Genomic DNA, 13,985 nt, shown 5'->3' on the forward strand with positions numbered 1-13,985 from the left:
TGGGGTGAAATGTTCTGAAGATGTCAATTAAGTCCATCTGATCTAGTGAGTCATTTAGGATTGCTGTTTATTTGCTGATTTTTTTGTCTAGAGGATTTATTCAGTGATGTCAGTGGTGTGTTTAAGTCCCCTACTATGATTGTATTGTTTTTGATCTCTCCCTTGATATCTTCCAGGAGTTTTTTTTTTTTTATGTATTTGGGTGCTCCTGCATTGGGTGCATATATGTTTATCAGGGTTATATCCTCTTGTTTATCGATCCTTTTGGTATTATGAAGTGGCCTTCCTTATCTCTTGTTATGGCCTTCACTTTGAGGTCTATTTTGTCAGATATAAGTATTGCTACCCCAACTTTTTTTTCATTTCCATTTGTCTGAAAGATATTTTTCCATTCCTTCACTTTCAGTCTGTGTGAGTCCCTTGTTCTGAGGTGGGTCTCTTGTAGACAGCATATATATGGGTCGTGTCTTTTTATCCATTCAGCCATTCAATGTCTTTTAATTGGAGCATTTAGTCCGTTTATGTTTAAAGTTATTATTGAAAGGTACCTGTTTGTAGTCATTTCTATTTTTGTGCCTGTGTTCTTTCTTACCTTTTTATTTCTTCTTTTTACAGCATTCCCTTTAGCATTTCTTGCATTGCTGGCTTGGTAGTGATAAACTCCCTTAGCCTTTTTTTGTCTGTGAAGCTCCTGATTTCCCCTTCAATTTTGATTGATAGTCTTGCTGGACAGTGTATTCTTGGATTCAGTCCTTTGCTTTGCAACACTTTGTATACTCCTTCCATTCCCTTCTAGCTTGACGTGTTTCTGTTGAGAAATCATTTGATAATCTGTTGGGGGATCTTTTGTAGGTAATTCTCTGTCTCTCTCTTGCAGCCTTTAAGATTCTCTATCGTGAAGATTTGCCATTGTAATTATGATGTGTCTTGGTGTGGGTCTTTTGGGATTCATCTTGCTTGGGACTCTCTGTAGTTGTGTAACTTTTTTCTTCCCCATATCTGGGAAGTTTTCTGTCATTATTTCTTCAAATAGATTTTCTAATCCTTGCTGCTGTTCTTGTCCTTCTTGCAGCCCTATTATGCGTATGTTACTTCATTTCATGTTGTCCCAAATCTCCCTTAAGTTCTCCTCCTGCTTTTTAGTGTTTTTCTCTAGTTGTGGTTCAGACTGAGCTTGTTTCTCTACCATATCTTCTAACTCACTAATTCGGTCCTCTGATTCTTCTAGTGTACTGTTGAAACCTTCCATAGTGTTTTTTTTTTTTTTCCCCAAAATATATTTTATTGATACTTTACAGAGAGGAAAGGAGAGGGATAGAGAGTTAGAAGCATCGATGAGAGAGAAACATCAATCAGCTGCCTCCTGCACACCTCCTACTGGGGATGTGCCCGCAACCAAGGTACATGCCCTTGACCAGAATCGAAACTGGGACCCTTCAGTCCTCAGGCAGATGCTCTATTCACTGAGCCAAACCTGTTAGAGCTTCCATAGTGTTTTTGATTGTAGCTATATCACTTTTCATTTCTTCCTGATTCTTGCATAGGTTGTTGATTTTCTCATCCATCCTGTGAATGAATTGTACAACCATTACTCTGAATTCTTTTTCTGTCATGTTGAATGCTTCAATTTCACTAATTTCCTTTCTTGGCGATTCCTAATTTTCTTTCCTCTGGGGATTGTGTCATCTCCCCATTCTGACTATCACCAGAAGGGTCAAACTTCAAGTTGTGTGGGCCTAGGCCATGTGCAGTGGGAGCTTCACAACACCCTAGTGTCACTGAAGAGCTCCGACACTAAGATGTGTGGCTTCCATGAGTTGGTAGGAACCATGCTCACCCAGAGTCAGCGTTACCAGCACTCAGTGTGGCCTCATGTGCACACCTAGAATCAGGAACCCTGCCTGCACCATGCTGAAACAGAGACCCCCCCTAGCATGTGCCGAAAATCAGAGCCCCCTAGCATGTGCCAGGAGTCAGAGTTCCCCAAGAATCCAGTATCAGAGTCTCTTGCTTCACGCAGCCTCGCGCTGAGAATCAGGGTCCCTGTGTGTGCATGCACCAGGAATTGGAGTCACTGGCTCTTAGTGTGAATGCACTGGGAGTCAGGGATCCCAGGCGCATGTGATAAGAAACAGAATCAAGTCACTGGTGCTCAGTGCTGTCTCCCGCCCGGAGAATCGGGGTCCCGGTCAGCTTGGGGGACTGGCTTGCAGAGTAGCACTGTTTCTACAGGAGGTCATAACCTGCACTGCGGAAAACAGATTTAAGTGTGCGCTTGCCCAGAATCAAAGTCAGGTGGCACTGCCACCCTGCATGGGCTTCGGGTTTGGTTGTGGGGAACAAATTCCCAAGGTCCACACACTCCCAGGCTCAAATACCTTTAGCGGTGTTGCAGGGAACAGATTCCCAGTGTCCGCTCGCTCTCAGGCTCAAATATCTGTAGCAGCGCTGCGGCCCGTGTACGAGGGGCAGGTCTATCAGTTACGATGGAGCTGCCCACGAGCTTGCGGGGAGGGGGATAGGCTCTGTGACTCACAGAGATCTGCCACCGGGATGTCTAGGTTCTTGGTGTCTGTGGGTCTGCAGCTGTGGTCACAGGTCCCTGTCCCCAGTGGCTGCAGGGTCCTGGTTTGCGTCTGAGACCAGACTGGGTGGTGCTGAGGCCAGGATCCTAGTCTCAGGCAGCTCTGTTTCTCAAGATGGTGTGGTCTCTGTGCCCGTGCTGGCCACCCAGGAGTGTCCATGCTGGGAGCAGGGCTCCGCCATCTAAGACTGCCCGGTTTGGCAGCCCCTTGGAAGACCTGCAGAATCTAGCTGTCCCTAGCTCATACACACACACACACCACACGCATCCACACACTCCTCTATCACTCCCTCACTCTCTCACACTCTCTCCCTCCCTACCTTCCTGCCGGTCACCATCTTCAGGTCTAATTTTAAAAGTCTGATCTTTGGGAGAATGCTAAGAATTTGCTATTTCATAACAAGGAAAGTAATCTTTTCACAGGGAATAAGTTTCTGTAAACAGAGACATTAATGTTTTACATGCAATTTTATTATTTAAATTAAATTTATTGGGGTGACATTGATTAATAAGATTACATAGGTTTCAAGTAGAATATTATACTAAGCAAAATAAGTCAGACAGAAAAAGTTAAGGGCAATATGATCTCACTCATATGTGGTATATAAAACTGAAAGCAATAAATGAATAAAAAAAACCTCATAATCAATAGCTCAGTTATACATTTCATATCTAAAACTGTATTCCAAATAGAAATATGGGGCTTAGCTTTCTCAGTAAAAAATAACCATTCAGTAGTTTCTAAAAGTAAATTTAAATACGAATTTACAGGAAAACAATATTTCTTGTGTAAAAGTCATATTTATGAATCAAAGGCATAACCAAAACGAAGATTATTAAAGTTGACCATGATATTGATAATTAAGTCATATCAATCTGGTAAGATAATACCAGCTAAAGCTAATGAAGATGAGTAGCTTTAAATTTCTCAGGAAAACACACTAATTCTAACACCATTAATTAGAACCTTTCAAGTGATGGAGGAAATATAAACACCTGAACTTGGAGGCAAAGAAATGTAAAGTATAAGTGTGCTGCTATCTGATGTGTCACAGAAATGGTAGTGCCCTTTAGTCTTGGGTACCTTAGGTCAGAGACTGTTACCACCATCTGGCAACTCTGATGGGTGCCATCCAACTCGTGGCTGGAATTAAATTACACAATGCCTATCAGAACAGAGAGAGACTAATGAAAACATTTTACCTTATTGATGCAAATTATGCAATCAAATCACATAAACCTTGGCTCAGAAGGGGCCAGTTCAAAGGGGTCAATTTCCCATTTTATAACAGTACATCAAAACAGAAAATCCACAGTGCCTTTCAAAGCCCTACATTAAGAAAAACAATAATCAAGAGGAACAAGCAAACATTGTTTCATTTACAATTTACTAGCTCTTCCAGTGTTTCATAGAGAGAAGAACGTTTCAATGATCTTACATGATGATAGGGACAAAAGGTGGACTTATACAATACTGGACAAATGTCTAGATTGAATCAGACTATTGGTGTAGCTTTTCGGTCAATGGGTAACATGGGGCAGTTTTCCAAACCAGGCAATCTAGTAGCTCACAGAGGGTAATGTAAATATCCTAGAATGAAAGAAAAAAATTTACTTGCAACCCAATTATCAATTATCTGTATTCACTTGCACACATTCTAACCTATTCTACTAATAAAGACTTTCATATGTTCCCACTATGCCCTAATCACTTTTCAAAGTTCCAGAGTAACAGCACTAAAGCACCGCCTCTGCCATTATGGAGTATAAGGTCTTATTTTAAACCATATATACACCTATTTTTGATAGTTCTTTAATAAACTATATTTTTTCAAAGAAAAAATGTGAAGGGTGCTCTAGGGATTAATTCAGCTAGCAACAGTCCTTACACTTTACCATTTAAATACTGAAGTTATTGAAATATACATTTCCCCCAAATCCAGTTCCTGGTTAGTCCAGATGAGTTTATGTCTCTAGATGATTGTGATAATGAGAACTAGGCCAAAGCCTAGGGGAAATGCCACTATTGGTCAAGAGCAGAATGTACTTCCCAGGGAACCTCATTTTTCTTCACCAGGGATGAGGGCCATATAAGGCCTGCAAAATCATTTGATCTGGCCCTGCCAAGGCAACCACAGGCAGGACTTGAAATTCAACAAATCTAGGAGCTTTTTTCATAGCAACATAAATTTATATTAAGTGAATTATGTTAAGCCAATGATGTTATAAATATACAAATGGCCCTTGGCAGAAAAAAAGGTTCCCCAACCCTGCTCTTCACTCTAGGTTCAAATTTGTTAGAAAGGGGACCATCACTCAGGATATTCAGGCTGGGCATGTGTCGGTAAACCAACACATGTTGGCCATGCCTTGAATTTAGAGACCTGAGCTGTCTATGTGGGGCTAACAGTACCAATAAGATTTGAAGGCACTACTGGACAATACCTTTTTGGCAAACTTACTCCATCTATCACATGCACAGGCTGAAGCAAATACCAACACTGATATAGTGGAGGACCAAAATGAACATACCTTAAAGATAGAAAGGAGTAAGCATATGTAATGTTGGTTACACTATCTCATACTGGTTGTTTGTTATAGCACGAGAGAGGCAGTAGGCGAGAAAGATTCCAATCAGCTGGAAATAAAATACAAGCAAAATTAAATACACACACCAAAGAGCTTAAAGACCTCAGGGTGTAGATATAGTCTCCTTAACTTCTAATTCACTAATGACTTCCTTCCTGAAGTTTTTCTGGATAGTTATGTTTGATACTATGCAGCATCTAGGTCACAGTCAAAGGATATAAGCGAAGTTCTACTACTACTATGACCTGGAATTTCACAACTATAACTGACAAAAATCACTGAAGGGAAAGTCTAAATGTCATAGTTTTGGGGAAACTTTTCTTCCTCTTCCTCTGTTATCAGAACAAAAAGGGTATGACTTAGAATAAGAATCTCATCCAGTAAAATTTCCATCTGTGAGGACAGAGATTTTCCTGGAGGGTCTAGAGCAGCATTGCAGTGCTGGCAATGGTGTGTAATACCAATACCACTCCTGTCCAATAAGATCACCACTGACCACCTGTGGCTTTTCAAGATTTCAAATAGGGGTAGAGTAACTGAAGAAACAAAATTTAAATTTTATTTAAGAAATAGAACCTTTAAAATGTAGCTAGTGGATATTTTCTTAGACAAAGCAGATTCAGATATAGCTATGCCTACTACTTTAGAAATATATTAAGATTAGACTTCATCAATTACATAGGTCAAAATGCTTTTAGTCTTATCTCCACAATGTTTAATAGGGAAAATACCCCCTAAGTAAGTTGTCTAGAGCCACAATATAGACTTTTCATGCTACAGTGAGACATAGCAAAACTCCAGAAATACAACTTGAATCCACAAGATAGTACCCACCTAAAATAATAGGCACACATATTGAATGTGAGTTTGTATGATCTAAATTTTAATAGGCTGGGACTTACATGCAACTCATCAGGGAGTTGCAGCTCAGGAAAAAAGAAAGAGATTCTAATAATGTTTTAGAATCTTGACTGACTGCAGAGCAAAGCAAGGTTCCGGTCTATCTCATATTTTGTTTAATGAACTGTGATGCTGGGAAGATGCCATAACTAAGAGGGCACCAGGTCTTTCTACAGTTAACTGCTTTACAAAGATATACACGGCTAGAAGTTAATTTTAAGCCTTGCTTTTTGTAGTTTCAAGGAATGACTGGCCATGTAAAAAGAAGAGGTAAAATGGTAATAAAAACTTAAATCTGTAGTTATGGAAAAATGTAAGAGCTAAGACATCAAAAAATTGGAATGAAAAAGCCAAAATATTCCTTTCCAAATAAGCTAAATAAAAACCCAATCATAAATGATTTACTACATATGCTTCATGTACTGTGATGAGCAACTGAGAGTTGTGAAAATGTAACTTCTCTGAAAATGCCCACTATCCAAGGCCCTGAAGTGAAAACCTGAAGCCTTCAAAGTGGAAGTCTTCTAGCTGACACCTATAAGAGTGATGAAACAGTTCCTAAATACATGGATTTACCTGGAAACAAGCAACTCCAAAGGAAATTCCAGCAACAACTCCCATTTCTGATTCTATAATGGTCATCACCTTTATAAAACAACCCTAATGGGAGAGAAAAAATCTATTAAGTACAGCACGAGCAATAATATTTTGATCATACATGTTGGCAGAAAGATGAGCTTTGGATACACTAGCCTTTTTCCATTTTATTAAAGTTTACTCTTTCATGTAACAAACACTGTCTCCTTTCAAGCACAGTGTTTTTGGTAGAACTTTGAGGAACAGAAGTTCCACCTTTTGGATTATACATTTAAAAAGCGTTTCTTGCTAGTTGTATGAACTTAAGTCACACCTTTTCTGAGTTTCAATTTCCTCATTTATTCAATGAGAATAATACCTGCCTTATTTCGGATTATGTGTATTGTGATTAAAAACTAAAAAGTGAGGCAACTCTGTATTCAGTTAATATCTTCAAAAAAATTATAAAAGGCTCCTTACTTCATTGTTTACTTTATCAGCATCCCTCTGAGGAGAACAATCTTCAACTTTACAGCAGCTCTTGGGAAATCCTTTTTCTATGTAATAATTAGTATCCTTCCAATCTCTAAAGTTTGTGGCACCACAACAATGTAACTGAAAAATCCCAACAAAAACAATGATACTTCACATTACAACTTTGTAGTCAAACATTTAACCTATCATCTTAGATTATAATTTGTGTTCCAAACAACATTGGGATGGGGACAGGTGCAGGGTGGAGGGGGTCAATGGGGGAAATAGGGGACATTGGTAATACTTTCAACAATAAAGATAAATTTTAAAAAACATTTATTATATGTAATTATTTTTTGTGTGGCTGTCCTTAATTGGCATTATAATTCAAAAGACGAACACTTGTTTCAAACACCAAATGTTTCTAACATTTTTGGACTGGCCTTACTTTCCTGCTATTGTTGGTGCTAACAGGACTTGGGCTGTGATGTCAGTCGGGAATGAAGTGTTGCACATGTGAGGAGAATGATGAGGAGAAAATGGAGATACGTCCCTTAGTATCATCATACTCTTCTTTTCAGGGAAATATCTTCATTCTCTACTGATCTAAGATTATAATGAGAGCATAGGACAAGTGGACCCTATCTTCTTCTCTCAGGGGATAGGGACTGTGTCCCCCTCTTGATAAGACACCTCCAATGATCACTTACCGTACTTTGAATCTTGTCTACTGCATTGCTTCTATAATCTCCCGTAGCATTATACTGCTTTAAAGCTTTCTCATAATTATTCTTAAAGCTGTCCTTAATCTATAGCAAAGAAACACAAGGCCAATAAACAAAGTCAAATAAGAAATTCCTACATCTGACAGCAGCAATATGCATGGTAATTAACTTCTATGGACCAATCCTGTCCTCCAAGGGATATAGTTTAGCCGAGGGGACTACTAATGTTTGTAAGCAAAACATTACAATAAAAGATGATAACCACTACAAATTCAAAGTACTATGGGAGCATGTATTTATTCAAGTGGCAGCTCTGTACTGCTGTATTCACCCCACCCCAATCTTTATCCGGTTTTAATAGCACAAATTTGATGCCTATGGAATGTTTAAGCTACTTCACTTTGGGAGGATGCACTACCACATTGTAAAAAATACTCTCATTGATGAGCCTTCACTACTCACTGAATCATTTCGTAACCCCAGGCTTAACAGAGTGGAATGCTGATTCCTAATTCAATATTAAGGTTTTCATGATGTGCATTAAGTATATCCAGTCTTTTCTGTGTGGCATAAATGGAGATGGTATCAATTTTGTGCTTTAAATAGTTTCCTATCAAAGTTATAAACTGTACCATCTCCACTTTAATAGGTACTTATACACAGAAAAATTACTAGAAATACATGTAATTATGGGCATCTTTAATTTTGTTCTGGTGATTGTTAGTCTTCACCATTTTTTAAAATTTTCTTTTATATTAAAAGTGGACTAGAATTTTTACAAGAAAGCCATTCTTGTTAGCTATGAGTTGCAAAAATAAGGCTTTAAAACACAACTGTAAGTGATTTTTAAACTAGTCAAAGTTGTCTTTAACTCTGTGATTTAAATGAATCCATTTTTATCTCCCAAAGTCTGGCTTACCTCATGTCTGAAAACAAATCCAACAATGGCAGCGACCAGTTCAACCAAAAAAATGAGAGTCAGAAACATTGCATACTGCAGGATAAAAAAAAAGTCTAAGTCAGCATAAATTAGATACATCACAGCAGCAAAGGGAGTCAAGGGAAAATGGTCTCTTCAATCAGCGTGTTTTTTATTGAAAAGGACAGGGAAAGCACAACAAAAGTGGTAACTGGCAGCTGAACTATTACTTGGTAAGTTTTCATAAGGAACCAGAGAAATCTTAAAAGGCCATGGCCAGTTCCAAAAAAGCAAAGCCCACTTCTAAGGAAAATAAGGACTCACCAGTTTTAGCATCCACGCAGAAGCTCGGCAGGTAGCAAAACAGCCAAAGGTGCCCAAAAGAATGATGACAGTGCCAGTGCCGATGAGCACGAAGGGAACATTGGTGGCCTTCTCATTTAAAAGGGAGAAATAATTCTCCAGGCTCACCTTGCCCCAAATGCCAACGGCAAGAAGGATAACACCAGTGATCTATGTGGGAAATCAGAGAATAAAAAGTTATACACTGATTTGAATAGACTTAAAAGTGATATATGTATATTCAAACCACAAACCACTAGGTATTTAAGTAACAATAGGTGTGACAATTATTTAGCAGTCCATGGCCACAGAGCTGTGGCTGGGATGTACCAGACAAGGAGGGGGAGGGGTGTAAAGGGAATCTGCTCAAAAGGACAGGCCTTTATAAATCCACAGCTGGATCATTTTAGGCAGCCCAGGTAGCCAGGGTGAAGCCAGGGGGCAGCTAGAGAAGGCAGCTTAATAAAATCCTTAAACTTCATCTGTTTTGCTGTATAAACACAAACCCAGGGTATACTTGCCCGAGGGATCAAAAGTTTCTTAACTGTCTTACTCCTGCTTAATAAAACCTTCCTGGAGGGGCGGGGTATTTTTATGAATTCCAGAAACTTCCCCTTCCCCCAACATCAGCGATGAGTACAAAGGGATGGTACACAAAAGCAAGTCCAAGGATAGATTGGCGGGAATGGGGCCATTACCATACTTACCTGTGAAATACTCCCCTCTTATGAAGCAGTGAAAAGAAAGAGACTATTATGCAAGCAAAAGCCCTCAGGGTGGCCGGCCCAGCCCTGCTTCTCTAAAGGTCCGGGGACACCCTCTGCATACCCTGGAGGGTAAACTCCCTTCCTCGCCGCCCCCCTCCCCACCCCACCCCGCATCGAATTTGAATGCTGGGCACGTCTGGGTTCCTCAGTTCAGCCTACCGGCCGCAGCCATCCCGCACCACGACCCCGGCAAGGGCGAGATGCATGCGCTCAAGCCCCAGCAGCTCGTCGCCTGAGTCCCCACAGCACCTCTGTCCAAATCTCTCCACCCCATGTCTCCCCTGGAATCCCGGACCTGAGCTCCCTCCGCTCAGGGTCACACCCCGAACCCAAGCCCAGGGTCCCCTCCCGTTCCCGGGCGCCTCCGTCTCTCACCCAGAATATGAAAGTGTAGATCAGAAGGACGCTCTTCAAACAAGTGATGACTGGTTTAGTCTGAAGTCTCCGAGACGGGGACGCCATGACTAGCCCTGGACCCTGCCCGCCGAACTGGGGATCAGAGCCGAGGAAGCGAGAAGCGGCGTCCCCGAGTCTCCCCGGAAACTGCCGAGCACTTACGAGCGTCCGCAACTGAGAAGAGCCGGAAACACTGTTCAGTTTCTAGAGGGCGAAGTCCTGAAGGTTGCCCGGAAAGTGCGACAATTTCCGAGCGCCCCCTGCCGAAGGTTACTGAAAACTATATACAAAGGTTCTAGTGTTGGGAATTTCTTAGATCTTTCAGCGTACCTGGCTTCCTTTTTGCACTAAAAGTCTTCCCCGGTGCCCCCTTCGCCCCGCCTCTCCGCGGTTCTTATAACTTCATGTTTCTATCATCATCAACGCCCGCGCTGAGATTCGGCCTGGTCGGCCCTTAGTGCCCTAGAAGGAAAGAAAAGAGTAAAAAGTTACAAGTGACCTAAGAACATTTTCATTACATGGCAAAATACCCACAAGAAATGTATTTCCAAGGAGGAAGCGGGCTGCGAAGCGATACATGCAGTCACACGTTTTGAGACAAAAACTGAAGGGAAAAGTGCGATTTACTTGAGGGGCAGGATTAGGCTGCTTTGTTTCTCACTAGTTTTGTGCTTTTCAATTTTTGAGCATTGTTTTATGTGGTGGGGAGAGAGCATAAAAATGAAAGGATTGTGGGAAATAATCGCTTGTTGAAAGAATTCCAAGCTAGGTATGACAGATTGATAATACATTTTAGAATTTCCTCTTCTCATTCTCTAAGTAATTGGAAAGTTGAGGGGAAAGTGTTTAAAAGTAATTAATGCTGAAGCGGAAGTTCAGCCATTAGGGAAAACTTTTAAAAAGGGAAGGTGCTACAGAGAATGCCAGGTAAATGTGATCCCCTTTTAAATGTTAAAACTGAAAGGCACACTATATTCCAACCCCTGGGTTTTCAGATCAAGAACCAGCTGATCATAAAGAGGCTGACATCTAAGGTCACACAGCTAATAGCAAAACCAAAATTTACTGTGCTAGTATTATTTTTCCTTTTAAATCATATGTGTAGGTAGCTCCATGTCCCCATGTTATGTTTCATGAACACAGAACATATAGTAAGGTCTGGTTCCTCAGCTAAAGTGTAAGCTCTTTGAAGGCAGAGGCTGATAGTCTAGTGAGTGGGTGTTATTGCTAGAGGACCACAGTTGCCTAGCCAACTGACACAAGCTTAACATCATAAATGGGCATTGAGTAGTATTGCTATGGCAAAAAGTGAAAGAGAGACGAATGCCCAAACCTTTTTACTTGAAACCTTGCTTTAAACGTATACCAGAAAACAGGAATGTTCCATTGATTTGGTCACACAGAGCTTCCCTGTGCTTCAAATATTGACCTAGGACCAGCTCCTTTTAGCATCCTGCCAGATGTCTGAGGCCCTAGAGAGCAACTATTGGAGAATGAATTACTTGTACTGCCAGGCTTTACCCTAGAATTTTATCCTAAAATTACAAAAGCCTAATACATGAATACATGCAGAGAATGGGTAAATGATACATCTATAATCCTATTAGCACTGAGGTAAGGTCACCAGGAAATATACCATAGCATACATCACCTTCTCAAGTACCACATATGCCAAAGCTACAGGAAATAACTGTAAGGGGACTCTAAGTGTATATTATATAAAGATTTCTTCTAAGGCTAGATAATATTCTCTGAGAGGTTCTCCTATCAAATAAGTATCAAGGGAAATCCTGCTAATTCCTGGTCATCTTAAATGAAAGTTTCCTCTGAAATTTAGGTTTGTACAGTGTCCTGGAAGGGATTTTCGTTGTAAGCCCCAGAGCAAAGAAATATTTTTGTGGCTGAAGAAAAAACAAAATAGTCAAAGCAAAAGCCACATCTTATTTCCAAAAATGTGTTGATTTTTCTCTTCTCCCTTCCTCTGACACTCACAACGCTGCTTTGTTTGAATAGCAGTCAGTGCCAAATTAAACCAGAAGCTGACGTGGAATTTAATATTCTTGTGGCCACAACACCTTGCACCTCTGTCTCCCACCCTGCTACACCCCCAGCCCCACCATGCCACCAAACTCAGTTCAGTTTAGTTCAAATTTAGGTGTGGGTTTGAGTCCAAACCCAGATCAAAGAGGCATCTAATCACATCTAAGGCAATATAAGAAGTAATTCTCTAGGTCAGAAGATAAATTTATTCTTTAAAGTATTAATGATGACTGTAACATTGACCATTGGCTATGTACCAACCACAGTTGCTAAGCACTCAACATGTGTCACAATATATATACATCATAAAAGCCATTATTGTGATGTCAAGACTACTACTGGCAGCAACTTACAGATGAAGAAACGGGTTCAGAGAGGCTAAGTACCTTGCTTAGAACTAGCCCTGTCAACTTCTATTTCCATCAGAAACAGGACTCTCTGTAATGAGACATGGCTGCCATTGTATAAACGGCCGTCTCGGCTGGGAATAACCCTACCAAAGACTGCTGTACTCAGACATTTAGCCATGAAAAAGGGCTCTTTGGAGCCCTTGAAATACAAGAACCTCAATCATTTCCCCAATTTTGCCTTGTATTTGGAGTTTTTTGTTGAGTTTTATTTTTGCCTTCACTCTAATAGCCCAAGTACCTAAAAAGTTACCCTTTCACTTCCCAGAGTGGCGTGTAGAGCATTCAGTACTTTTTCTGGTTCAACCTCTTAGTTTCTCCCTCTTTCTAATTACAAAAACACATTTGGTACTGGAAATGTGGGAAACAAGGAGAATATTTTCTTAACTATTGTTGCTGCTTGTTTTACATTAAATATTTAGTAGGAATCTTTGTACCTACCTTATCAACTTCCTGTAACCTTGGAGATTAGGTTTACTTGTTTTTCTTCGGCATTTAAACTATGCTTCCCCCAGCAAATCTGGTATCAACTTATTTCCTACTGCTTTTCCAATGTTAAATAGACACATTATGATTATCTCCTCAATAAATAAGACATTCCCTATTCCCTTCCCACCCTCCTGCCTTACTCAAAATTTCTGCCCCCTACTTAAGTACTTGAGGTTAAACTCAACCGCACCTCAAAGAGATCATCCTTTCTCCACCCCCAATACAAATCCCCATTCCCCCACCACTGCTCCTCCTTCCCACTTCCCACCTCTCCTCACCCCAACCCCACCCCTATCTTCCCCCACCTCCCATCTCCCATTACCCCTCCACCTCCTCTCACCCCCTCATCACCCCACACACATACCTTTCTCTAACATCAGTACCCAGTCTGACCACTCACATTAACTCAGACACCTAGTTACTACAGTACCTGGTACTTGTTTTCTTCTCTACTTACCTATCATATGCCCTGCTGCCTACATGCTCAGAAACTACTTGAAGAGCCAGTGTGCCAGGCTGATTCACCCCCTTTTATACTCTCCCAGCACCCTAGGACACAATGCTCAATTGATGACCTCATTTGGTGCTCAGCCAATCCCTGTTGAGCTCACTGGTCAGAGCTGGTCTGTGAGGCTAATCCCTTAGTAGCGACTCAGATTTGATTAATTAAGTTAAATTTTAAAAATTAAATGTCTAAGCCATCCCAATATCATATTGTCATAAAACAAAAATTAAGTTGAACTGCTGCATAATGTCTTGGGACATTACTACACTCTA

At 40.6% G+C, this 13,985-nt stretch overlaps 1 protein-coding gene across 3 annotated transcripts; it reads right to left on the reverse strand.

Moving 5' to 3' along the window:
• Positions 1–3,039: 3,039 nt before the first annotated feature.
• On the reverse strand, positions 3,040–13,713 carry TSPAN6 (tetraspanin 6). 3 transcript variants are annotated; one of them, XM_081081504.1, is made up of 11 exons: positions 13,666–13,713; positions 13,161–13,260; positions 10,603–10,734; positions 10,252–10,446; positions 9,092–9,280; positions 8,768–8,842; positions 7,834–7,932; positions 7,130–7,264; positions 6,650–6,733; positions 5,117–5,222; positions 3,040–4,175 (listed from the first exon to the last, which is right to left on the reverse strand). In XM_081081504.1, exons 4-10 carry the CDS (start codon positions 10,336–10,338, stop codon positions 5,154–5,156), a joined length of 738 nt encoding a protein of 245 aa, XP_080937630.1. In that variant the 5' UTR covers positions 10,339–10,446; positions 10,603–10,734; positions 13,161–13,260; positions 13,666–13,713; the 3' UTR covers positions 3,040–4,175; positions 5,117–5,153. The 3 variants fall into 3 exon arrangements, with proteins under 3 accessions (XP_080937630.1, XP_080937631.1, XP_080937632.1); XM_081081505.1 differs by having other exon boundaries at positions 13,161–13,263; XM_081081506.1 differs by lacking the exon at positions 13,161–13,260.
• Positions 13,714–13,985: the final 272 nt, after the last annotated feature.

The sequence above is a fragment of the Myotis nattereri genome (genome assembly GCF_964212035.1).
Source record: "Myotis nattereri genome assembly, chromosome: X".
NCBI lineage: Eukaryota > Metazoa > Chordata > Mammalia > Chiroptera > Vespertilionidae > Myotis > Myotis nattereri.